The following is a 26,964-nucleotide window of genomic DNA, read 5'->3' on the forward strand; positions in this document are numbered from 1 at the left end:
TCACATTTCAGACAAAAAATGCTTTTATTCTTTCCCTTTCTATTTGTTTCAAGGTAACAGGTGTACATCGCTGATGCTGACCCTTCATTTCATTGCAGTGTAATCACTATCGTTCTGGTACGTCAGTGATGAGGACGGCTGCAGTTGCATCCCTGTTGTACACATGGATCCACAAGGGTGGGCCTGACTAAATAGGAGGGGCTTGGTAAAACTTTGTGCCTTCAGAAATTTGTCTTTTTTTTACCTCAGCTCTGTGAGGAAGGAAGTGGTTCACCAGTGACAGCATCTTTAAAGCACATTTCCTTTGTCAAAAATGTGAAGTATTGAATCAGACAAGTTGGTAACTTCTGCTTACAAAAATTCCACTGTAGGTTGAACATTTAAATCCTTTCACCTTCACAATTTTTTATTTTTGTAAGAAACAAAGACAAACAGGGTGTGTAGTGTTTTGCACTCTGTCCTATAACCACAACAATTCTTATAAAAAAGCATCCGGATAAATTACCTTCATGACATAGAAAAAAGAACATTTACTCTTTCAAAATAGAAAATCTTTCTAATATTTAATCCCTGTTCCCCCCCTCCCCCCCCCCCCAAATAAACCAACCCGCTCAGCAGATTACATCGTCCAAGAAGCTACTGCAGAAGGAATATCCCGCACAGGCTCGGCACAGCAAAGCCGAGTGCACCAGGGCAACGAAAGGTGCCGGTAGGGTGCAGCCTATTTCTACTTCAGTAATTCAAAACTTCTTATGAAAGCAAAGTGTGCTTTCTGTGGAAATTTCACATCAGCCAGGCCTGTTCAGTGAAATGGTCAGGTTTTCAGGACAGCCACAATGAATATATGTCAGATGCATTTGCAAACAATAGAGGCAGGACGTGGGTTATCCTGAAAAGCAGGTCTGCTTGTGGCACTCAGGGACCAGAGTTGCCCACTCCTGCTCTAGCGGATGATTTCTCATATGCAAGAAGTTGTAAGGAATAATAATGTCATTCCCTGACCAGGAAGGGCCAGGTACAGGCATCCCAGATGCACAGGGTGATAGGTGACTTGTCCAAGTTCACACAGCTGTAAATCTCAGTCCTATGCCTTGGTGTGGCTCCTCCATCTCCGATGCCTCTGAGGTTCCCAGGGACTCTGGACCCGACAGCCACCCTACACAAAGAGAAATGATGGCACTTACCCACGATGCACTGCGCACTGCCGCCTTTGCTCCGTGCTGGGATGAGCTGAGATTGGTTATTCACGCCTTAGCGCGGGTGTGAAACAGGATAGAGCTGGCCACATCAGTTACGCTGTTATACTGCGGTCACTTTAGGGACAGGGGAGGGCAACCTGCATGTATAAATTCTGTTTATGTCCACATTTCTCTTAGGTCCCAGCACAGACCAGCAGTTGTGCCTAAATACTGAGAGCTATGAGACTTCCAAGAGGGGATTCCTGGAGACAAAATATCAAGCATTCTGCTCCGGGTTTGGTCTAATCAAAACAATTCCTCCAGTTCTGCCCTTAACCATTGAAAAACTTATTTTCATTCACAGATCTGCAACAATTCTTGCACTAAATTAAATGTTTGAATGAAGCTCTGAACACCTTCCCCTGCCCCAAGAATAGTCTGCAAGGTGCTGTGAAATAATGTCCTTAAGAAAGACCTCATGGCCCATCCAGTCTGCCCATCTGAGCAAGTTCTTTGACCTTCCAATTCCCCTCACTTCCTCAGAGATCCCCTGTGTTCATCCCATGCTTTTTTTTAAATTCAGATACTGTTTATTTCCTAAGATTACCCCTGAGTCTCTCCCCTTTCACCCTCATCCCATAACCCCTCGTTCTAGATCTTCCTGGCTGTTGAGAGAGAGTCCCCTGCTGTGCACAGGCACACTTTGACCTTGCAATGGCCGCCCTGTGCAGGGACTGTGACCTGTAGATAAGAGGCTCTGGTGCCGGGAAACCCAGAGATCTCTGCTTCGCACATCACCAGCTGTCAAGGGCAACCCTAGGGCAATGACTCCCAAGCTGGTTCTGCTCTGCTGCCAGAATCCTGGGACCCGTAGCGATGCAACAATCAGACTGAGGCAGCAGCAAACTTCAGCCTTTTTATCTCCTCAGCCTTCCTTATCATGGACCCCACTTCAGACCTACACTCACAGGCTGAGGTCTGACGTATTAGAAGAGGGTAGTGCCCAATTATCAACCAATTGCCCCCTCCCCCCCAGGTGGCTGAGTACAGTAGCATTTCTCTGAATGAGGGGACACCAATAATGGAATTTGTTTAACTCCTCCATTTGGGAACGCATCATAATGTTTGTGACGGGTGGCGGGGCATTGACCTCCCCCATAATGTGCCGTTTGTCAATCTCAGCCCAAAGGCCCAGTGAGGACCATCCCCATCTCATGGCTGCGACCTTCCATCTGATCCGAGCCAAAGAGAGGCCGAGGAGCTTCTGAATCAAAGGCAAGAGGTGCTGGGATCTGGAGAGAGAGAGAGAGAGCGCTCCCCTGTCCGAGCGTGCACTCTGCCTGTCCCCCTCACTGGGCCCAAGTGCAAGCTACGGCAGAGAACAGGACAACTCACCAAATACTAAAACATTTTTGTGACAGTGAGATTTTGTGGCCAGAAGACGATTCTGAGCGATCCCTGCAGAGAAAGAAATTCATCCCATCCAGGTGAGGCAGAAAGAGGAGGTCTGGAGAGTCTCTCATCTCACTCCACGCCCTTAATGACAACAAGAAAGCCAACCAGACAGAGTAAAGAGGTATTTGCCAGCAAAAAAGAAATGAAATGAATGCTTCCTGTCAGAAGAGACAGAACTTCCTCCTCAGTAGCTCGGTCCTCACCCCACCCTCTCCCCGTGGAGGCTCAGATTGTGCATATTCACAGCCCTTAGTCACAGCAATGCTCTAACAGTTAATATCATGACAGTCTCGGTGCCCGACACGTATGTAACATGCTTTCCAGCTTTGCACATGTCAGCAAGTGAAAGGTCTGCAGGGGAAGATTCGGTGAACAGGGCGAGGTGTTGGCTGTGAGCGGTTGGTGTTCTCCCCTGGATTCGGTGCGGTAGGACTGTGGCTTGCTAACCTGAGCCGAGCTCCCCTTTACGGGGCAGAACTGCAGCTGCCCTCAGCAGTTTCTGGCCAGCAGGAGGCCTGTTACCTGCCATCCGATGCCTGGAACAGAGGGTCCTGCAGGCCCCGGCTCTCACTGCCCCCCGCCCCTTCTCTATAGCGAGAGCCCCAGCCGTTCATGCTCTGCCACTTTCTTCTCATTTCCTGTGTCACTGAGTTCATTATAACCTGAATCTACCAGTGCTGGTGTCAGCCCTGGCTGTAATGGCGTTTCGGTCTCCTCAGATGCCCATGGATGGGTAATGGACCTTCTCCAGGGTGGCAGTGCTGGCCACTTCTCCTGTGCTCCTCATTCATATCTTACAATCCAAGGGTTTTCCTAACAATTGAAAAATTGCAACCAAAAAAAAAAAAAAGGCTTTTTTTCTTCTTCCCAAGTGCGCACTTCTGAGTCTTCCTAGCATCGCTGCGACCTGGGCACGTCCTACTGGATCCCTCGGAACAGGCACATCGCAAAGATCATGGCAAAGAGCTGCAAAGAGAGAGTAGTTAGCAAGGAGACGGGTGAACTGATCATTACACATGCACTGGCGTTTTCCAGCCCTCCGCGGGTCTGCAACAGCAGCAAAGAGACTTGCAGGGGCATCTCATGGCTGCTCCCACGTTTTATTAAACTGGAAGCAACCACAGGCATCCTATGGCTATTTATTAAAATGAAGGCACCCATGGGTGTTCTGTGGCACAGATTGTGCATGAGAAATGTGAACATATCCCCAGGTAACATTCACATCTCCCAAATGTACATTTCTGCAGGACTCAGACACGGCACAGCTTCTCAGATTGCGAGGCACAGGACAGCAGAATATTCACTGCCTGCCTTGCCTCTGCCGTAGCTGAGATTCACATTCACTTGCCTGGCCCCTTGTCCTCTTCATCTCCTCCCCCAAAGCTAAAGAGGACTGATATGTAGCACACGGAGCATGGCCGTGGCCGAGAACACCAGCAGGGACAAAGCAAAAGATAAACCTGCCAGGCCTGCAAATACCAGCAGCCAGGAGAGAAACAATTTCTCTATCCTTCTGCCGTGTTTTCCAAAACTTGCAATCAGAGAACAGGAAAGCACGGCGGAAAGACACAGAACTAGAACCAAAAAAAAAAAAAAATTTCCAAACTTCCAGATCCAAGTGCAGCTTGAGCTGTTGCCTGTAGACATCTTAAGAGCTTTGGCTCTGGTGCAAGTATTAAGTAAATTGGAAAGCCTGAGACGGTTCCCTGCATTCTCCTGCTTAGCTTCAGTCCCCTTAATGTCTGTGCAAAATAAATCCCTGAACTTTCAAGATCAAGAGGGCTGATTCTCACAGGACTGAAAGCTTGCTCTGGCACCATTGGTGGGTGAAGCTTACATGGGGGTCATTTGTAAAGGGAAGTCAAGTCAGCGAGGATCCACCTCCCTGCACGGCCAGCAGAGGGCAGAAGTGCTCTATAATCCTCTGGTGTCTGAGATCTTAATTTCAGTTCAAGCTCCCACTGTGCTCCTGGGTCAGGGTGGCAGAGCGTTGGCACACGCTTACCTGCTCAGCAGCAAATCATTTTAGAGAGCTCCTTCCTCCAGCCATGTCTTGCACACACTGAGGGAATTCGCCCAGCAGCTCCGCAGGGAGTCAGAGGTCAGCAGGGGCTCGGCCCCCAACAAGCTACACAACTTGGTTTACAAGGAAATTTCTCCTGCTGTTCATTCCGCAACCTGCAAGTTTGCTAAGCAGAAGGTGCTGAGAGCCCCCTGAATTGTACCTTTATCATGTAGGACTTTCAGCCTGACAATTGCTTGGTATTAACTTTTATTTCTCACAGTTCATTGTGAATTTTATTAACTCTTTTATAGTCATTTAATTTTAGGGATGCATTAGATCATTATTGCATGTATTGTTTTATGCTGAGAATTCTGTTTTATTGTTTTTTAATGTCTGGGTTTTTGATGTTCCCTGCTTAGTGCATTTTCCCTAAGCGAGCTATAAATCAATAAATGCAATGGTGCTGTCTAACCTAACCCAAGACTGGACCAGGAGTGTGAGCAGGGGGTCACTGGACACTGAGGCATGCAATCTAATTTTAGGAGGGAGGTTCCCACAATGGTCTCCAATGGTTTGTTCTGGTTCTGCTGTGCTGTGCGATGCAAGCGCAGGTGACATGCGACAGATACCTAACAAGACACTGGCGCCAGTGAACCCATCACAGGCGATCCCATAAGGGAGCAATCCCTCCACCCCTAGAGATATGCTTATGCTTATCTAAGGGTATCTGAGGCCATGTCAGGTCTGACTGCCCAAATACAAGGCATAAAGCCCTCTCAGAAGGGACGGGTCATGTACCAGTGTGGCAGGATGGACAAGAGGCGAAGGGAGATGCTGAAGGGATGAGTCATAGCAAAACCACTACTAACCAGAATCCTTAGACACTCCAGTAAGCCTCTCCTTCCCAGTGTCTGTCAGGTGCCCTTGGAGACAGCAGACCCCATGTGCTCCTCCCAGCTTCAATCAGCACGGGGCAAAGAGGATAAGAGCCTGAGCAGAAATGCACAAAAGCCTAACCTCCCTCTCTCAGCTGATCTCTGACGGAGCCGCTGAGCGCCAACACCATTTCACTGCACAATTTCACTGCACCATTTCACTGCACAATGTAAATAAGTTACCTCTGTAAATTTTTACGCTACTATCCTTATTTCCTTCCTCTCCCAGTTCTACAACCTTGTTTTATTGTAACTTTTGCTTCTGTTGCACTTGTTAAAAGAACAGTTTTTTGCACCCCCTGTTATATGTAAACCGGCATGATATGATCTTATCATGAATGCCGGTATAGAAAAACCTTAAATAAATAAATAAATAAATAAATTTCCTGTGCTTTTGCAGCTCCACATTAACTAATGTTTTGAGGAAGCAACAGGGCTGAAGGTGATCTGCCAATATCTTACTTTAAAGTAATGAGAGCATTTAATCAGAGTTTATGAAAGGGGGTAGAAGGGGTCTCAGTAACTGCTGCTGTTGGGTGCTTCAGAAGGAAGGGGCCCGGTTACACTGAATTCAATTTCCTTTTCAATGTAAACGGCACAGTAAGGAGCGGGAGTGGTTTGGGTTCTGGTTTTTAAGCAGCAGTGTTGGCAGATCTCCGAGTTGCAACCTCTTCTTTACTCCCTTTGCTTTCCCTGCCGTCGGTTTCTTGCCTCTGGTGTGGGGTCCTGTCTTGGCCTTGTCTTTTCCTGCAGCTCAGGAGCTCCTCCTGGGAAAGGACCCTCCCCTCCCCTCCCCTCCCCTCCCCTCCCCTCCCCCATACCTCGATGGCCAAGACTCCGATAGCAAGAGCTCCTGCCAGGTAGACGTAGGTTTCAAAGGAGTTGAGGATCACAGTGTAGCAGCCCTAAGAAGAGACAACGCATTGCAGAATAAGAGCTTCCACTTCTCTTTCCCCCCCCCCCCCCATTTGTGGGTGTTCAGGAGGGGGATGAAGGTTATACCCTGCAATAATAATTACATAAAAATGCAGACATAGGCTACAAGGTTGGATAATCTCTGTCCATTCTCACCTTCCTACCGCAGTACCTGAGACCCCCCCTAGCCACCAGCTTTACCCTCTCTGCCACACCACTAAGGATCTTTTGTATTTGCCCTGGGTGGGTTTAACTCCTTGTATCCCAGCACCTCTGCTGGGGGGTGGAACAATGTGTTACTGGCTGCGTGTGGGCTTGAAGGGAAGGGATGTCTGTCCCAGAGAAGAATGTCTCTATGTAAGAGGGGGCTGTGAGAGACTTTACAATAATCCACACAGACACCAAAAATAGTGCATTTATTTCCCAAATCATCCAGCCTCTTGGAAGCCCAATGCAGCCATAGCACGGCTGTTTAAGGCTGTCAGTTGCCCTAGCCTATGAATGCTGTTTAGGGTTGTACATATCACCACATGCAGGTTACTCCATACATACAAATTCCACACGTAATCACCACACTCCCATAACTTCCCAGCAAGCTTTCAATAACCTAAACAGCTACCAAACTAGCAAGGTTGTTGCCCTAACATTTAGTCCCCTAGGTCCCCATGGATTTCCTGGACAGTACCTGACTAGTATCAACCTGCCATCTTCGACCTGGTTAATTTCCAATGGGCTACAGCTCCCCAGAAAACAGGTTGATACTGGTCAGGTACTGTCCAGTAAAGTCCAGGAGGCGGTATGTTAGAGCAACAGCATCCTAGTTTTGGTGGCTGTTTAGATTATTCCAAAGCTTGGTGGTAAGACAGTGGTGAGAGGGATTGTTGAGTGTGGGGTTACATATGGAGTCTTGTACGCTCACCATTGGTAGAAAAACACTGGGGTAGCTCGCATGGAGTGACAATACAACCTGAAATAGCAGTGGTATGATTACATTGGGCTTCTAAGAAAGCTAGGGTGACCTGCATGGAGCAACCATGGTTAAAACCTGAATATAAATGAGCACAAAGAGCCCAGATGTTTCAGACAATAGCCTACTGTTGTGATACCCATAGGCCCTAGGTCTCTATTGCAGATATAATTTGTGATAAGGAGCAGTGAAACACCTTTTGACATGTCACACAGGAAGTCAGTATTCTCGTTCTTCTAAGCTTTTGATTTTGATCATAAGAGCTTTATAATTGCTAAGTATTGTATAATATTTCTGCTTCATTTTTATGCTTTGCTTTTGCTAGACAAACAGATGCTGCAGGTTAACTAGAAAATGCTGTATTATCAAAAAGAACTGGGCTTGAGGGCTACAGGAACTCTGTTTAGAATTAACGAGCTCATACTGGCAATGTAGTTACTTGTAGGCCCAATAGCATAGAAGGCGAGGATGAATTTACATGCAGAGCAAGAACAAATCTACATATGACTATTCAAATTAATTGTTTATAATAGAAAGCCAATCATAGGAATTTTGACAATTATGTAAGCTAGATTAGGGTTGGAAATGTATAACTGTAAATGCTATATATTGTCTTATTATCAGTGCAATCATTTGAGATGAGTTTTATGCAGCACTCTACCTCTCCTCTCTATAAGGCACCTTATTATGAGAGATTTAAAGATCTAAAGCATTTAAATACAAGTTTTTCCACAGCTGACTATATCGGAGAGCCATATTGCTACCATTGGAGTTGGTGGAGAAGTGCACTGAGGCAGATTTTGGACAGGCATAGGACAGATGTGGAGGGCAGCAGCGAGAGGACCCTGAGAGATGTCAGTTGGAACGTGTGTTGGTTTGCCTATGGGGATTTGCATGCTGGTTTAGCTAGGATGGTAGGAGAGCAGAAGAAGAATCTCAGCTGGACAGACTGGCTGGACAAATTACCTTTATCTGCTTTATTTACTATCGGGCCGATACAGTAAAAGTCGCGGGAGAGCGGGCGAGCGATTCAGGGGGAAGAATATGCTAATGAGGGCCTGCGGTAAAAGGAGGCGCTAGGGACACTAGCGCGGCCCTAGCGCCTCCTTTTAGCCCGGAGCGGCGGCTGTCAGCGCGTTTGACAGCCGACGCTCAATTTTGCCGGCATCGGTTCTCGAGCCCGCTGACAGCCACGGGCTCGGAAATGTTTTTTATTATTATTTTTTTTATTTTTGGGGTCTCCAACTTAATATCGCTATGATATTAAGTTGGAGGGTGCACAGAAAAACAGTTTTTTCTGCTTTTCTGTGCACTTCCCCGGCTCCAGCAGAAATTAACGCCAGCCTTTGGGCAGGCGTTAATTTCTGAAAGTAAAGTGTGCGGCTTGGCTGCACATTTTACTTTCTGGATCGCGCGGGAATAACTAATAGGGCCATCAACGTGCATTTGCAGGTTGCGAGCGCTGTTAGTTTTGGGGGGAGGGGTTGGACGCGCGTTTTCGATGCGCTATTACCCCTTACTGAATAAGGGGTAAAGCTAGCGCATCGAAAATGCGCGTCCAAACGCAGGCTAACAGTGCACTCCACCTGTGATCTCATGACAACTCAGTTCTATCAAGAGTCTCTGGAGAAGGAATGAATCAAAATCTTTTTCAAAATGCAAGTGCCTTGTAAGATGGGACCCCCTTATCCTTCTGCTTATTGACATCTCAAAGAACCAAAACAGATTAGTGACAGGGGGCATCCTGTGACACCTGGCTGGCTTATCCCTGTACTGGTACATCTGACGTCACTGTGTACAGTGCTGTGTACACTGCTATGGCCATAGAAAGCTTTAGGATAAAGCATTGAGAGGGATGTGGGGTGACAGTACATTCCTCCCTCATACCTAGAGGTGGAAAGGGAAGAGACAATCTGCTGTCCATGAGTGCTCCTCAGAGCAGGGGGCCTCTCTCCTCCTCTGCACATGCAAGGGATCCTCGCATGTAGCAAGCCTGAAGTGATTCTGGCATCAGTCATATGCTGAGAAATGGACTAATGAAACAGCTGCTCTGTCTAACCCATGCCTGCTACCCAGCTCTGCAGCAATAAAACAGCAATCAGCACAGCGGCGGCTGGCGGTCCCACTACATTTGCATTTATATAGAGTTTTAGAAGAGACGTGTGAGAGCAGGAGGAAACCGGAAGGCCCCGAGCTCCAGGACTCACACACGTCCTCACCTTCCATCTCGCAGCACAGCAGCACTCCCCCTCACCTCTCAGAGGAAATGGGCACTGCCGGATCTCTCCTGGCAGGCACTACCTCATGGCTCTTGCATACTTGGTGAATGTTGGTGCAGTGCTGGGGTTTCTCACAGTCATGGGGGGGCTCAGCTTCACTTTAACCCTTCCTTTTATGGATCACCCTAATATTAACCCTTCTTGCTCCAGGGATCCCATGCGAGGTGTAGACAGTCCCAGCAGCACAGCAGCCGTGGAGTCCATACCCCGGTGCTGACGGCGACCACAGTGGGTCACTTACCTGTCTGTTCTGGTAGAGCTCCTTCCCCATCAGGCACTCCTCTTTGCTTAGAAAGGCCCCTGCCCGTGTCTGGACCTCCCTCCGGCAGCAGGCCTCTGGTACCACGTCATCTGGGTACTGGAGCCTGAAATGCAGTGCCTCATCAAAGTCTTCCGGCCCGTTCACTCCGCAACAGCCAAACTGAAAAACGAAAGCAAAGTTTTCCATTAGAGAGGCAGCGCTGCCGGGATCTGCCATGTGAGGACGCCTCCTGAGGGTGGCAGGTGCCCTTTTCTGTTGGAAAGTTCCTCTCCCCAAATAGATTCTGATTTCTCTTCTTTAATAATTGCTGCCAATTTTTTTCCAGGTTCATTTTTGTCTAGATTTCTATCTGGAACTGTTTTTTTCCAAACTATGTCTCTGGGATTCTCTGTACAGGAAGAGAAAAGACTGCGCTGATATGACTGGGGCAGCCTCTCCTTGCATGTCGCTGATATGTTCCTGATGGGGAACTAGGAATACCACAGGCTGTGTGTGTCTCCTCCATCTCCCCTCTCCCCCTGCTTCTGCCAGCAGCCAATAAATATACAAAGATGTTTGCACGCCGAGGAGATGACAGTAATTTCTACAAGGAAATTAAATTATTATGCCCCATAAAACACTGGCGCGTATCTTATAAAATCTGGGGTCGGTGCACGCAAGGGGGTGCACATTTGTGCAACTTGCGCGCGCCGAGCCCTGCGCGCGCTGCCCGTTCCCTCCGAGGCCGCTCCAAAATTGGAGCAGCCTCGGAGGGAACTTTCCTTCAACCTCCCCCCACCTTCTCCTCCCTTCCCCTACCTAACCCACCCTCCCGGCCCTATCTAAACCCCCCCCCCACCTCTATCGCACAAGTTACGCCTGCTAGAGGCAGGCGTAACTTTGCGTGCGCCGGGCCGGCTGCCGCACACCATGTTCTGGTCCGGAAGCCGCGGCCATGCCCCCGGAACGCCCCCCGGCTGAAACCACGCCTGCGGCACCGCCCCCGGATGATGCGCCGACCACGTCACGCCCCCTGACACGCCCCGGATGACACACCGGCCGCGTCACACCCCCCAACACGCACACCCCAAGAAAGTCCCGGGACTTACGCGCGCCGGGCCGTTTTAGAAGGGTTACGCGCGTACCTTATGCGCTTAACCCTTTTAAAATCCAGCCCCGTGTAACTAAAGCAAGGGTTATTTTTCCCTATATGCAACACCTTGCACTTGTCCACATTAAATTTCATCTGCCATTTGGATGCCCAATCTTCCAGTCTTGTAAGGGTCTCCTGTAATGTTTCACAGTCTGCTTATGATTTAACTACTCTGAATAATTTTGTATCATCTGAAAATTTGATAACCTCACTCATCGTATTCCTTTCCAGATCATTTATAAATATATTGAAAAGCACCGGTCCAAGTACAGATCCCTGAGGCACTCCACTGTTTACCCTTTTCCACTGAGAAAATTGACCATTTAATCCTACTCTCTGTTTCCTGTCTTTTAACCAGTTTGTAATCCACGAAAGGACATCGCCTCCTATCCTTCTGCAAACTGAAGTAAAGTATGTGGCTAAAAAATGTCCACAGACTTCACACATCTGCACAGTTTGAAAGTTGGCCCTCTTTGTTGAAAACCCTGCCATCTGTTGCAGCATTTCTCTCCCTCTCTTGGTAGCCAGAACCCATTCTGTTTATTTATGTATGGTGAACACATCAACATGACTGAGCAGGCCATAGAAGTGTGCTACCAGGTCATCCACCCCAGGGGTGGCTGCATTCCCATAACTGCAAAGCACACTAAGGTCATGCACAGTGGAAAACCAAATTGCTATAAGATTAGCCTCTTACTCCCTACCGAGGTCTGAGAGCACCAATTCTATGACAGCATTGTCTCTCCATTATCTTAAAGCACGTAGAATCCAGCAGCCAATCAGAGCAGCAAAGCATCCAATCGGAGAAGCGCAACCAATCAGTACCCAGCAACCAATCAGAGGCTCAAAGCACCTAGTCAGAAAAGCTCACCCAATCAGTACCCAGCAACCAATCAGAGCAGCAAAGCATCCAATCAGATGACTGTTGTCCCTGACTCACCGTGATCATGACCGAGTTCCACGTGGAAGAGAAGACCTCAGTGTAGTTGTTACCCTTATAATGCATCTTTACCTCCTTGGTGAAGAAATCTCTGGTCAGCTGAAATACATCAAGAAGAGACCATCAGAGGGTGCTCAGACCAAGTTCCAAGGCTAAAATTAACCTCCAACCCCACTTGGGCCTGCTGGCATAATGCAAGCATTAGGAACATGCCCTGCACACCCTGTCTTAATCATATTGTGACCCCCAGAAAAAAAAATGCTGATCACCCCAGCCGACAACCTAGTGGTGACCCAAACAAAATGCAATGGAGATGCAGCTCTGGAAGATCAGTTCTGTCAATATATCCCTCTGCTGATCTGCTGTTCCCAATGATTTACTTAATCATATGCAGGCTCTGCATTTTTATTCTATTATTGTGATGATAATGGGTTTCCTTTGCAAAAATTGAAAAAAAAAATGTACAGCAAAAGATAACGTTTGTTTATAAATTCCACAGCTGTCTCCTGGCTGCTGCTGAAACAAAGGTGGTTTCTGGAATGTAATCCAAGGCCTTTCACAGTCAGAGAAAAGAAAAGTTGTATTTTTGTGAGTCTTTAGTAAATACAAAGGCAAGAGAAAGAAACAAGTTCAAGAGAATAAAGCTACTCGCACCTGCCTCTGATTTAAATGCCACCCGTTCTCCAGGTGAGCAGTGCAAGCAAGGATCAGAGAAACAATGGATCTGGTGGGGGTGAAATTACAGAGCCCAGGACTGGGGAGAGAAGGTGCTGACACCCGGCAGAGTTGGACTGCCAGATATCCCTTCATGGAAGCATTAATTCTGGGGATTAAGCCATGTCCTTCACTTTAGGGGCTGCCAATTAACCCGGGTCCTTTGTGTTTCTTTTGTCCCATTGCATACATGGGCTTGGATTCCTGCTTTTCTTACAAGGATCTGCATGAGGGGGGACTGGAGTGGATTCATTTCTTTGGAGTGGCCAGGCCAGGTGGACTTCTGTAGCTACAGCAGCAGCCCCGGACACCACCAGGACCTGCAGCTTTCCCTGGAGCAGCTAATTACATGGGGTGCAGAAGATGATTGTGTAGTCAAACAAAAAACAATTCCCAATTGCAAGAATGTATGGAACATTTTAATATAACAACTCAGCACTTATTATAGATATCACTGATGCCCTAGAGCACATCTCCCTTCAGTACAAGCCCGGCAACACAGAGGCACCCAAGTCACACGGTACGACCAGGGATGAAGGTCTGCACATAATCCATGTTAGTGACATCACAAGTAAATAAAATGCATCCTTCCATATTAGTTGGATCAGTGCTTTGGAAGTACAGCCACTTGCAGGGCCGTAGCCAGGCCATGTAGCGCCTATGGGCAAGTGAAAAACTGCGCCCTCACCCATTACACCACGAGCTGGGAGACTCTGTGCAGCAATGTCCACAGCCGGTGCAAGGGTATTAGGTACCCTAGGAAACTTTACAGCTTTGTACCCCCTACCCCATCACACCCTCCTCACACACAATTAAATATGCATTCATAATAACAGATACTGCATGAAAAATGGCCTCTGAGATATATTTACACGCACTGCTGTGGTGCCAACCAGAAAACCCTGCAAAAAAGCAAGAGACACTTGGAATTCGTATGGTATTAGGCATGGGCATGACTCTCAGAGAGCCACAAAAAAACAGAATTACAATGAAATAAACTTTCAGTATCAAAACAACACTAACTGCCAGCACTCAAACAGCAACAACTCTGCCTGTGAAAGTTAATCCTGCAAGTATTACACCAGATCTAAAACACCAATACAGCCCCTATTAGGAGAACAGGACAAGCCAAGCTGCTCTAGATCCCACCCTACCCCCGACATACACCCCAGTCCCTGGTGCCTAGTGGGGGTCTCCTCACATTTACATACACCAAAGACTCTGGTGGTCTAGGGGATCCCGGACCCTCCATATCTAAAAGAGGAGTCCCACAGCAATCCTAGTTCTGGGCCACTCAATGCCACTTTACAAGATCTGCCCCGAGCATGAAGTGACCCTGGCTTTCCTGCTGCTCCTCAGGGTAAAAGGTAACAAGCATGATTTTGTTTTATAAAGTTTAAATGTGGGGCTGGCTGGTGCCGCGCCTTGCAGAGGACCTGGACTTGATTTCCATCTCAGGTCCTTCACTTCCCAACTCCACTGGGGATGGTGCAGAGGGAGCGGGCACAAGGGGAGAGAGAAAGTCTCAGCCGCAGGGAGCTGCAGTCTCTGGCAGCTTGGGGTAGGGTTGCTGATTGGCTGTAGGTTTTCAGGACAAGTTGATCCAGTCCTGGTTTTACTCCCCTGCATGCAGGTACTTACAGTCTTGATTTTCTTAGGGAATGCAATAGGGAAATCAGAATATGTCCCAGCATGCAAGGGGGTAAAACCAGGACTGGATCAACCTGTCCTGAAAATTTGGAGCCAGTTGGCAGCCCTAGGGTGGAGGGGTTCTTAAATGGTGGAGAATCCCCGAGTGGTTGTGAATTAAGGCTCATGGTACTGTAGCCCACAAGAGGCTAAGTTCTGATTGTGCTGGAAGCCCAAAGGAGCAGGAGAAAACTGCCAAGCCCAAGAAAAATGTAAAAAAAAGATGAAATAACTAAGCATAGTTAGTGTACAATATAAAGTTTCAACAGCACATGCACAATGCAGCTGGTGGTGATAAATCCCTGACCACAGAACATTCCCTTAGCAAGCAGAGAAGTCCATGAAATATTTCCACACTGTGGTTAGGAGACACTTACGTTTTCCCTGTAAATAAATGACAGGATTGCAGCTGAGAGCTCCGCCAGGAAAATTAACAAAATAAACATGAAGAACTAGAAGAGAGTGAGAGAAAAGACATGTCCTTATTACACAGGTTAGGTATTACCTCAGCCAGACATGCAGCTGTGAAATGTTGCATGTTTCCCCGCCTTGATCCCCTGATCTCTATTACTCCGAACTCAGAGCCCCATTGCAGACATCTGAGCTACTTAACCTAGGTCTGTTCAGTCCAGCCCAAGCGTCTGAGCATGAACCTCTAAAGCCAGGACGTCAGTTCATGAACCTGAACTCCTTCTAATCACCTCCACCCCACAGCCTCAGGTCTCTCTGTCTCAGGAGGAGGAGGAAGCCTTCTCCTTTCTTCACAGCCTCAGACCTCTCTACAGGGTCCCACCACACTAAGAGGCTACTCCAGAAGATCATATTCCTACCCTCTTCTAGAACAGGCAGGGAAGAAAGGGGAACTTTTATACCATCTGCTTCCCTTCAGTAGCCAATCACAGTCTCAGTATTTAAGGGGACAAATACCATTCTCCCAAACTTCACATCATCACTCATATACCACGCCACCCAGTGGTCGTTTACTAGTACTGCCATAACATATCATGGTTAAACAAGGACCCAAGGGGCTCTTGTACAGGTACCAAGCTCGTAACTGGGGATCTCAGAACATTTATGTGTGTAAAGGACCTGATTTTTAACAGCAATTACATGCTTAAAATTGAGTTTTACACATGTAAATGCACTTTTACCCAGGTAAGTGGGCTTTTGAAAATTGCTGCAATATTTGCCATTGAATTGTGCATAGGATATTCACATGTAAATGCACTTAACATGGGTAAATGGCTTTTGAAAATTGCTATGATAGTAGTTCCATTTACCTGTGTAAATCCTTTTGAAAATGACCCCCTAAATGCAGTTTTAAGCATATAGCATTTGCATGTGTGTATAAAATAAATTGTATGCAGGTAAAGTTATGAAATGAATAAAACAATAAGTACAAATTCCTGACTACTAGCATTACAGAGAATAAGTGTCCCAAATTCATTCCTGGTAACCTTACCCTCATTTCCCTGGCAAGAGGAGAGCAGCGTTTCTTTGCATCTGGTGTATGAATGCATGGGGCCACTGACCCCTCACCTTCAGATGTCAGAATGAGGCACAGGCAGGTAAAATGCACTGCTCTCCTCCTGCCGGTGGAAGGGAGGGAGGAGGATTGTGCATAATTTGAGGACTTATCAAACTTATTATGAAATAAAAGGGGTGAGAAGCACTGCCCTGTGCCCCATCACTATTACTGCAAGGTGCAATATTCCCCTGCAGTTTGCTAATTTTACCCACTCATGAGAGAGAGGATGGGAGAGACTGGAGAGGAGAGGGGGAGTGAATGAGGGTGGTTGAGAGGAGAGGACAGCAGAATGGAGGGGACTGGATGGAGAGAGAGGGGAAAGAGATGCAGAGGCCACAGCAGAGAGAAGATGAGAAGGTGAAATAGGAAAAGGTCGGAATAGTTCAGAGGAGAGGAGATTGCCAGCTTTGATGAGGACATTTTGGATAGTGCCCAATGTCATTTGGAGTGTTCGTGCCACCTGAAGCTCCATCCCAAGCTTTTCTGTCTCAAGAACATAAGAAATTGCCATGCTGGGTCAGACCAAGGGTCCATCGAGCCCAGCATCCTGTTTCCAACAGAGGCCAAACCAGGCCACAAGAACCTGGCAATTACCCAAACACTAAGAAGATCCCATGCTACTGATGCAATTAATAGCAGTGGCTGTTCCCTACTGATTAATAGCAGTTCCTCCAGGAACTTCTCCAAACTTTTTTAAACCCAGCTACACTGCTTGCCCTAACCACATAAGACAGACCTTACTGGGTCAGACATTGAGAAACAGGGCATTGCACATTTTATCACGGAAGGAACGCCCTTTCCTACTTTACTGCATTGCATGAATGTTTACACCTTTTTAATATTTACTTCTCATATGAAACCATTCAACGAGCCGGAAATGACAATGCTACGTGCACAGATGGTATTTTAGGTTGTACAAGTGTAACAAATATTCATCAGTTAAACTAGAAAAGGGTGAGAAGGTGGTACAGAATGATACATACAAAGAGTAAGAGGCATTTGTTTTCTCGGATGGCTCCACAGCAGCCCAGGAATCCCAGCAGGAAAAGTGTGGCTCCCATGGTCAGTAGAATATATGCCCCCGCGAACAGCAGGGGGTTCACTGCTACAATTTCTCGAAATCCTGTTGGATCCACAATGACCCAGATTCCAACACCCAGCAGGCAGACGCCGCCCAGCTAACAGGAGGAAAAACACAGATACTTCAGCAGGGGTATCTCATCCTCACGATGCCATTTAATCACTCCTCAGTGGCGAAAAGCTTCCACAAATTAGGCAAACATGGGGATTTCTCAGGCACAACGATTAACATCAGTGAGAACATGACAGTGAGGTCTACGGACGTGAAATATGTAGGAAAAAAAGCAAGCAACCCCATAAGGAAGAGGAAGTGGTGGAAAATGCACCCTACCGAAAATGGCATCGTTGCTTACACTGATACCAATGTGCCCATTCACAGGCCTGCAAGTAGAAGTGCAATGTAGCTTCTCAATAAGTACAAACAACATACAGCTATGAAAGGTAAACATTCATTTGTAAAGGGTATTCACGCCATGAATTGTTAATTTCTGATGTTCTGTCCACTGTCCCGTAAGTGGACAGTTTTGTCAGGAAGCAGAACTCTCATAAGGTCCTGGCAGAGCAATGTCTATAGCATATGACACCACATTGTCTGCTGTCCAAAACCCACACAGACACAGACACCCCTAGACATACCCACACCCACACAGACACACCCACAGACACACTCACACACAGACGCCCCTAGACATACCCACACCCACACAGACACACCCACAGACACACACACACACAGACACCCCTAGACATACCCACACCCACACAGACACACCCACAGACACACTCACACAGACACACACACACACAGACGCCCCTAGACATACCCACACCCACACAGACACACCCACAGACACACTCACACAGACACACACACACACAGACGCCCCTAGACATACCCACACCCACACAGAAACAGACACACCCACAGACACACTCACACAGACGCCCCTAGACATACCCACACCCACACAGACACACCCACAGACACACTCACACAGACACACACACAGACGCCCCTAGACACACCCACACCCACACAGACACACCCACAGACACACTCACACAGATGCCCCTAGACATACCTACACAGACACAGACACACCCCACAGACACACTCACACACACACACACACACCCACAGACACACTCACACACAGACGCCCCTAGACATACTCACACCCACAGACACACTCACACAGACACACACAGACGCCCCTAGACATACCCACACCCACACAGACACACCCACAGACACACTCACACAGACACACCCACACAGACACATCCACACAGACACACACAGACGCCCCTAGACATACCCACACCCACACACCCACAGACACACTCACACAGACACACACACACACAGACGCCCCTAGACATACCCACACCCACACAGAAACAGACACACCCACAGACACACTCACACAGACGCCCCTAGACATACCCACACCCACACAGAAACAGACACACCCACAGACACACTCACACAGATGCCCCTAGACATACCTACACAGACACAGACACACTCACACACACACACACCCACAGACACACTCACACACAGACGCCCCTAGACATACCCACACCCACACCGAAACAGACACACCCACAGACACACTCACACAGACGCCCCTAGACATACCTACACAGACACAGACACACCCACAGACACACTCTCACACACACACCCACAGACACACTCACACAGACGCCCCTAGACATACCTACACAGACACAGACACACCCACAGACACACTCTCACACACACACACACACACACACACCCACAGACACACTCACACACAGACGCCCCTAGACATACTCACACCCACAGACACACTCACACACAGACATATAGCAATGTCACAAGCTTTCTATTCCTTTGAAAAGCAAGCTAATGTTATTATTAATATCAATAGTTTGCTACTTTTGGTGAGGGGATCTGGTGCTGCTTCTTGCTGTCTTATTTTCAGAAATTAAAGTACTATAATAGATTTTGAGAAAAATGTGAACATTCAAGTGAATCTGATGTTCGCTCTGTCTAATAATACTGCAGGTATCTGCTTACGACCGTGCAGAGCTTATGTCCAAGGCAGAAGGCACCTCGTGCTCTTTCACTAGAAAGCAAATGCGTAATTCCTATGCTCGTACCATTAAGCTCATACTTACAAATATAAAGAAATTGAAAACAAACATCAGGTACTTCAAGCAGCTCAGGCAGTCTCCCTCCATGGCGTGGGATTCCAGCTCCTCCTGTAAAACATTAGTCTCGCTCTTAGCCAATCTCTCAGCTTCCCTCACTTCCTTTCTCTCTCCCTGGGGGTCACACTTGCCTGCCTCACTGGACGACTCATTAAAATTACTGGACATTTCCATTTTCCCACCCATGCTAACACTATCCCACCTTTAATAATTATAATAACCTTTAACTTGTCGCTTCAGCCTTCGGCATGCTGATAAGGTCATTAAGTGTCCTCATGCCCGCGGCACTGCTGTTACTTCCCTCTGCGAGTGAACTTCAGCTGCTCCTAAAGAAAGGTTATTATAAAGCAACAGCAGCATCCGTGCTGCTCGGTACAGCAGGCACCAGCCTGCCGCAAGCCATCTCTACCCCACTAACAGGTCCTCACTGTACTGTGAACCAAGGCAAGGGATGGGGACACGAATCCTCTGTACCATAGAAATGTGTTTAGTTTCTGAGAGGCCCATAACCATCGCTGGCCGGATTGCAACGTTGGTCAGTTACATTTATTCAGCTAACCTAATTCCTCCTGGAAGGCCCCTAAGTTATCCAGCTCAAAATAATCCAAAATCAGCATTTAGCCAGATAAATGCCTCTGATTATGAACCTCTTAGGATCTCGTTTGGGCTGACCTAAATTGTTTAACATTTCCACCTTATAAATCAGATCAAAAGGGAAAAATGAGGGAGCTGAACTGCTCTGACATGTGCGGGCATTAAGCAATCTCATCCTGCCTGAGAGATCCTGCTAGGCTTGCTCTTTTCTTTCTGACTGTGCTTTCCTCTGGGGATCATTTGTGCTTTTCCAGTTTTATTTACAAGAGGCTGCTCACAATAACCCTGAGCACAATCTTTCCCAAGATGATGGATAAAGTTCACACTGCATGCACAGCTGACCTCTGCCAATGGCCACTTGTGTTGCAGCTCTGAGACCCTGAGCTCAGTGACTATAGACTCCAGTCAGCTCCTTCATGTCCTATTGTTCTCTCTTCATTCTCTTACTCTTCTCTGTTTCACTTGCCTCTCTTTCAATGCCAGCCAGAAACCCCCAAAAAGGCAGGCATCCAAAATTAAGTCAAGCTCTTGCGCACCTTTATCCTTAAAACAGTATCCACGTTCAATAACTGAGATCTACAGACTTGCTAGAGTGAGGGTGGGCTCCACAATTAAGTCCCCACTGCTAATCTTTTAAACTGATGCCCCGAACAAGCAGTTCCTGGTCCATTGCAGAGCAGTCTCACATGGCAGGTGTGGAGGTCTTGGTTACAGGCAATGCCTGTAATGATGGCAGAGGTTCTGATGATGGAAACCAGTTAAGTAGGGAGATAGGAACTGGTAGTGATGTGGGTTAAGATAATATTTGGGGGTGATGGTGATTGAGAGTGCTACTGTGCTGATAATGTGATAGCGCTGGTAGTCGTAGTGATGGTATATGTGGAGTCAGGGTAATGATGCTCTTAGTGATGCTAGGAATGAGGTTAATAGCAGTCGTGGTGGTGGTTGTGACCAAGAGAACAGTGATGGGCATGGGAAAAGCGAGGTGTCGGCAATGATGATCCCAGTAGCAACCATAGTGACAGTACTGGTGCTGGTGCTGGTGCTAAGTCCGCTTCTGGCAGCTCTTTGCCTTCCTGACGGAGATTCCCGTGAGATGCAGACGAGCGAGTCCCCCGACACCTCAGCAGAGATTCTGAAGCACCTGTGACTGCAGGCACCCTGAAGTGATTTATGCACTAGCCCGTGTGGCTAAATGGCTTTGTGGCAATCTTATCTCTTCATCCTTTATTCAAATGCTAAACTGGAAAAGTCTACTTCAGATAATAAAGACAAGAAAGTCAAATTGTTTCAGGGCTGTCCGAGAAGAGCGATTAAATTGCTTTTCACGAATCCCTGAAGCCGTTGCTGCTGCTCAGGAGGACCAAAGGCCTCTCCTCTGTGACCATGGAAACCAATCACTTTTATAAATATCGCCAGAGCTTTGATAAATAGCACAGGGAGGGTGGCGAGATCAGGTAAACAGCAGGATTCAGTCTCCGTCTCACAGCAACCTGACTTTGTAAGACCAAGAGAAAATTGGTCCTTTCTCTGCTGAAGAGGAGCTGAGCAAACAGACAGACAGATGGGCGATGGAGATGCAGAAAGAGGCAGATTGAGAGACAAAGAGATTTAGAGAGAGAGATGAAAAGATACATTAACCAGAGAAATTAAGATTGGCAGATTGAGAGCAAGACTGAGTGTGTGCAGTGAAACTCCTGGCCAGAGAGTGAATATGAAGGGGAGGCACGGGTAGGTGGACACTGCCTAGGTCAGGCAGGTGGGCTGAGGACACTGCCCCTGTAATACTCCCAGTCTCTGCTCTTTGGGGTACTTACAGGAGATTCTGCACTGGGCCAGCCCAGACAGCTACTCCCACTGAATACTAATCAGCTTCTGCTATTATACTGCTGAAAGTTAGCTGTGCGCTTCTGAAGAGGGCTGAATCCCATTTTCTGTTTCAGACATGATGGTATAGAAATGGATGAAAATAAACAGCAGCTGCTGAGAGACAAACTTCAGCTCTGAGGTTTCCTGCAGGCTGAAGTCCTCAGTTACACTCTGGACATGAGTTTCCTGGACACCAGGAGGAAGGCAACCAGACCCTGACTCTAACCAAAAAACGGGTCTAGAAGGTCCTGCAGCTTTCTCTCTGATCCACAGCCTGGAAATGGGAGGAACCAGGGGGAAATACAGAGGCCTGATGAATGCGAGGCAAATAGGAAGATGCTATGCCCCGTTGAGCGCTACATGGCAAAGGGTAGCGGGTAAGGCTTTGTAGCAGTGAGTGACCCTTGCCCTTGTTCGGACTCTCTGACAGGTACATGTCACTCACGACTCGGCTCTCCCCTGACAGTCCAGGTCTTGCTTTCACAGCCAAGCTCCAGAACGCTCATTATCCCAGCCCAATTAATTCCCATTATTTTCTCTTTCTTCCTGAAATGTTTGCCCTCATCGGAGGCTAGCTCTTTGCCTCTGGGGTTTCTGGTGCTGATTTTCTTTCTTTCTTTTTTTTTTTTTGGTTTATAGCAGCAGCTGCACATTGAAAAGTCTTAACAGCGGGAACGTTTCAAGCATGGAGATGTTTGAAAGGGCTAAAAACATTTTAAGTGCTGCTTCTGAGCAGGCAAACTCCTGCTCCCTTCCCACACACAGCTACGGCAGAGGTGCCCTGCCGCACGCTCTTAAAAAAGAGATCTGCTCTCCCAGCAGGCGTAATTTCTCCAGTGACTGGAGCATGGCAAGGGCTGGGCGTTAGGATGTGAGGGACAGAGCAGTAATGGAGAGGACTCCTGACCTCTATCTCCTTTCCATTCACCATCATGCATGGTCCTCTTGTTTTGCTTTTGTATCCTGACTCCCTCACTGTGCTAGTTCATCATTGAGTATCTTAAGGAATTTTCTTAGAGAGCATTTTTCAAAATGTTATCTCACTGTACTGTCTCCCCACTAGTTGTCTTAATCCCTTAATTTAAGAGTCCTCACACCCTATATTGCACCATCCTCCTAACTTTCCCTTAAATAGCAAAAGCAGACTTGGTGCTCCATGGGCCAGCAGGGGCTGGGGCTACCCACCATGCAACAGTGACACCTACTGGTCAGGGTAAATAAGAGGGCGCCAGGGTGTGTGACACTGGACTGAGGATCATCACTGTGATGGCAGGGAAGAGCCCTGGACAAGTGCAAACAAAGGTCCCAAGAGGAACAGGTTCCTGGGAGAAAACAAAGCCCATCAGGGAATCCAGATGTTTATAGAAACATTGAAAATAAATACCTCCGATCCCTTTGTAAAGATCTTACCTTAGCAGTGACCTGTACTGGGATCAAGTTTCACAGGTCATGTGCTTCACACTCTGCTTTTATTGGCCCAGCTTGTCCTGTAAGAAAGAAATATTCAATTACCGCAAAAGTCAATAAAATACAATCCCATTAAATTAAGAATTAATTAAAACACCCCATGCTGAAGAATACACTTAGCCTAATTGCATCCTTAAGATGTTTTTACATTAATGCTAATGAAAAGCTTTGAGCAGTCAGGGAAAATATTCCAACTTCTCAGAGTCTGTCTGGGCTGTCGGTGTGCCCACAGGCCACATTCACTTACGCGCACACCAGAGGCAATAATTCTTGCTTTAATAACCATGCTAGAGGATCCATGAGTGAAAGTGCAGATCCTAGAGAGCTTCAAATCCACTGCAGACCCTGCACCCCACCACCCCTTCTCTCCTGGCTTCTGGAAGCAGGGTGCACTCTACAGCAGATCCCCCTTCTAATATAAAGAACTGGGTGTACACATACAAACACACACCTCTAAAAATGACACTTATCAAGATTGTGTTCAATTAACCCACAGCTGTACTCAGTAAGAACAGAAGTTTGTGAAGAGAGAACACTGACAGGGATATTTAGATCCCCCTTCTAATATAAAGAACTGGCTGTACACACACAAACACACACACACATCTAAAAATGACACTTATCAAGATTATGTTCAATTAACACACAGCTGTACTCAGTAAGAACAGAAGTTTGTGAAGAGAGAACACTGACAGGGATATTTAGATCCCCCTTCTAATATAAAGAACTGGGTGTACACACACAAACACACACACACACCTCTAAAACTGACACTTATCAAGATTGTGCTCAATTAACACACAGCTGTACTCAGTAAGAACAGAAGTTTGTGAAGAGAGAACACTGACAGGGATATTTAGATCCCCCTTCTAATATAAAGAACTGGCTGTACACACACAAACACACACCTCTAAAACTGACACTTATCAAGATTGTGCTCAATTAACACACAGCTGTACTCAGTAAGAACAGAAGTTTGTGAAGAGAGAACACTGACAGGGATATTTAGATCCCCCTTCTAATATAAAGAACTGGCTGTACACACACAAACACACACACACACCTCTAAAACTGACACTTATCAAGATTGTGCTCAATTAACACACAGCTGTACTCAGTAAGAACAGAAGTTTGTGAAGAGAGAACACTGACAGGGATATTTAGATCCCCCTTCTAATATAAAGAACTGGCTGTACACACACAAACACACACCTCTAAAACTGACACTTATCAAGATTGTGCTCAATTAACACACAGCTGTACTCAGTAAGAACAGAAGTTTGTGAAGAGAGAACACTGACAGGGATATTTAGATCCCCCTTCTAATATAAAGAACTGGCTGTACACACACAAACACACACCTCTAAAAATGACACTTATCAAGATTGTGCTCAATTAACCCACAGCTGTACTCAGTAAGAACAGAAGTTTGTGTACAGAGAGAGGGATATTTGGACTTCACTGTGAGAAATGAGGGATAATTGAATGTTTTTAGATAACAGGTCAGAAGACAGTGCCATGCACACAGCGATACAAGAATAATATGGGCATCAGAAATGTGCACATAAAAAGTGCATGCATCCAAAATGCAAGGAACTGGGTGTCTATGTACAATGAATAAGTGAAACAGCTCAACAAGTTTTGTCTAACTTTTATAGTGATACTATACTACAAGAAGGTATACATGAAGGGTTCCAAAATCCAATTACACCCATACTGAAGGAATCACTATCATAACTACATCAAAAGTCTACAAAAATCACACTTAGTTATACAATAAGCATGTTATGAATACTTTATTAAAACATATTGGACATATATCAAAACATAAACATATACCATAACATAAATATACATATAGGTTTCAAAGAATAATCATAGCTCATTCACCTCATTCAATTTATTTTATTTATTTTTATTTTAACATGCTTTGTATACCGTATATTCGGTTTTGCCATTGTAACGGTTTACAGGACAAGAAATATTAGGAGAGTAACATTAGAGTTTTAACAAAGAATTTCAAAGATAAAGTTGGGTAACATTAGGGAGGTAATAGAGGGGTTAGTTTTATATAGGAAAAAGTTCTTAGATGTCTATTGTAGAGCTTGCGGTTTTATTGATCCTTCATGGATTGATAGGGTGGTGTCTCAGTTTTCTTTTCAATGCATTCAAACCCTAATTCTCACATATTCCACTCATGATTTAATCACAAAATATTCAATAAATGTTTAAATACAAATTTATAGGACCCCTCCCCCTACAAAGTAGGATCCTCTTTGTTTCGCCTGTGTTAGGCTTCTTCAGAGGACCTGCAAAGAATATTTTTTGGTAATATTTATAACCAATGCTCCAATTCACTGTTCAGTTCATACTCATATTCATCCCAATATCACAGAAATTTTGAATTCATGATGTTAGGGGTAATATCCGCTGAACGTCTACAATACTGTTCCAGTATCCAAGAAGTCTTTAACATGAGCCAAGCCTTCCAGAGAAACACCATAATTATTATTACTTATGTCGATTCAATATCGCTCTTCATTCATAAACAGAGTTTCAATTACCCGCTCTATAAATGGCGTTGTTACTTCCAATTGTTCTTGCATCCTTAAAGAATATATACTCAAATTATTAGAAAGAATCTAATAAAAATACTTCCTTAGCCACTTTCATTATATACCCATCAATTTCTTTTTAAACGTATCGGCATTCAAACCACCTCAATCTGCCGAAAAGGCAACAGCAGGTAGTCCCACTATCGAGTCAATTCAAAATAGTTTTCATTATGCGATCTATAAACAAAGATCAAAAATGTTTTTAATTACTTCACAGATCTATAACCAAAATAGTGTAAACGTCTACAAGTATGAACAAATACTTGCCCATCCGATATCTCAATGTGTGCTTCCCCGCACTAAACAAAGCTGAAAGATGCCGCGGTTATGCATTGTGTTTAACTCCACCCTTTTGAATTCTACCCAATCACCTTCATTATAAGCACCACATGTTGAGATCACATATGTACAATCAAACTCAGCTATAGAGACTGTCAGCATTCATTTCACAGCAATGTCCACCATTCTATTTCACGATTTAATCCCTTAGGACTACTTGTGTGGCACTCAAAAATAAACCTTTGTTGTCTGAATGTTAATCTTCTTGAAACATCTCCCCCATGTAAATTATATTCTTGATGGATTACAACAAACTTTAAATCCTGTTCGGTATGTATTAATTCCACCTAATAGTCAACCAAAGGGGCTTGCATTTTGTTAGCTCGAATACAGCTAAGATGTTCCCTAATATGAACACCAACTACCTGTTTAGTTTGTCCTATATACATTAAATTACATGGACAAATTATAGCATAAACTACTTGCATGGACTTACATGTGTAATGTCCTCTAAGTCTATAATCACGTATCAGATTGGGGTGTGCAAATACTGAGATATTTAACAAATGGGCACACACCAAACAGTTTCCACAGGAAAACTATCCCCTCACATCTTCAGGCGTGACATCGCGAGGCCCATCATAAGACCTAATCAAATAGTTTCTAACAATTTATTCTTTTGAATGGCAAAAACAGGAGGTTCACTAAACAGGGGGTCCCCTGACAAAATATGCCAATGTTTTTAAATTATTTTCTTGATGTTAAATAGATGGCTTGAAAATGGTATAGAGCATAGTATTTGATTTAATTTGGATTGCTTACCAGTAATCAACATGTTATCATGATTAGCATACAG

The 26,964-nt window shown here is 46.0% G+C and overlaps 1 protein-coding gene across 4 annotated transcripts in view; it reads right to left on the reverse strand.

The window, feature by feature from the left end:
* Positions 1-385: 385 nt before the first annotated feature.
* Positions 386-26,964, reverse strand: part of TSPAN18 (tetraspanin 18) — a 124,936-nt gene continuing 98,357 nt past the window's right edge. For 2 of the 4 annotated variants that reach the window (XM_029582488.1, XM_029582489.1), the window contains 8 exons: positions 23,158-23,234; positions 19,252-19,335; positions 16,983-17,177; positions 14,849-14,923; positions 12,069-12,167; positions 9,976-10,155; positions 6,395-6,478; positions 386-3,599 (listed from right to left, as the gene is read on the reverse strand). In XM_029582488.1, the coding sequence (XP_029438348.1) occupies positions 3,552-3,599; positions 6,395-6,478; positions 9,976-10,155; positions 12,069-12,167; positions 14,849-14,923; positions 16,983-17,177; positions 19,252-19,314 (744 nt within the window). In that variant the 5' untranslated portion in view covers positions 19,315-19,335; positions 23,158-23,234 and the 3' untranslated portion in view covers positions 386-3,551. Of the gene's footprint in view, positions 3,600-6,394; positions 6,479-9,975; positions 10,156-12,068; positions 12,168-14,848; positions 14,924-16,982; positions 17,178-19,251; positions 19,336-23,157; positions 23,235-23,461; positions 23,779-26,964 lie in introns of those variants that run through there. The other 2 variants (XR_003853225.1, XM_029582490.1) reach the window with 2 other exon arrangements.

The sequence above is a fragment of the Rhinatrema bivittatum genome, chromosome 17, assembly GCF_901001135.1.
Source record: "Rhinatrema bivittatum chromosome 17, aRhiBiv1.1, whole genome shotgun sequence".
NCBI lineage: Eukaryota > Metazoa > Chordata > Amphibia > Gymnophiona > Rhinatrematidae > Rhinatrema > Rhinatrema bivittatum.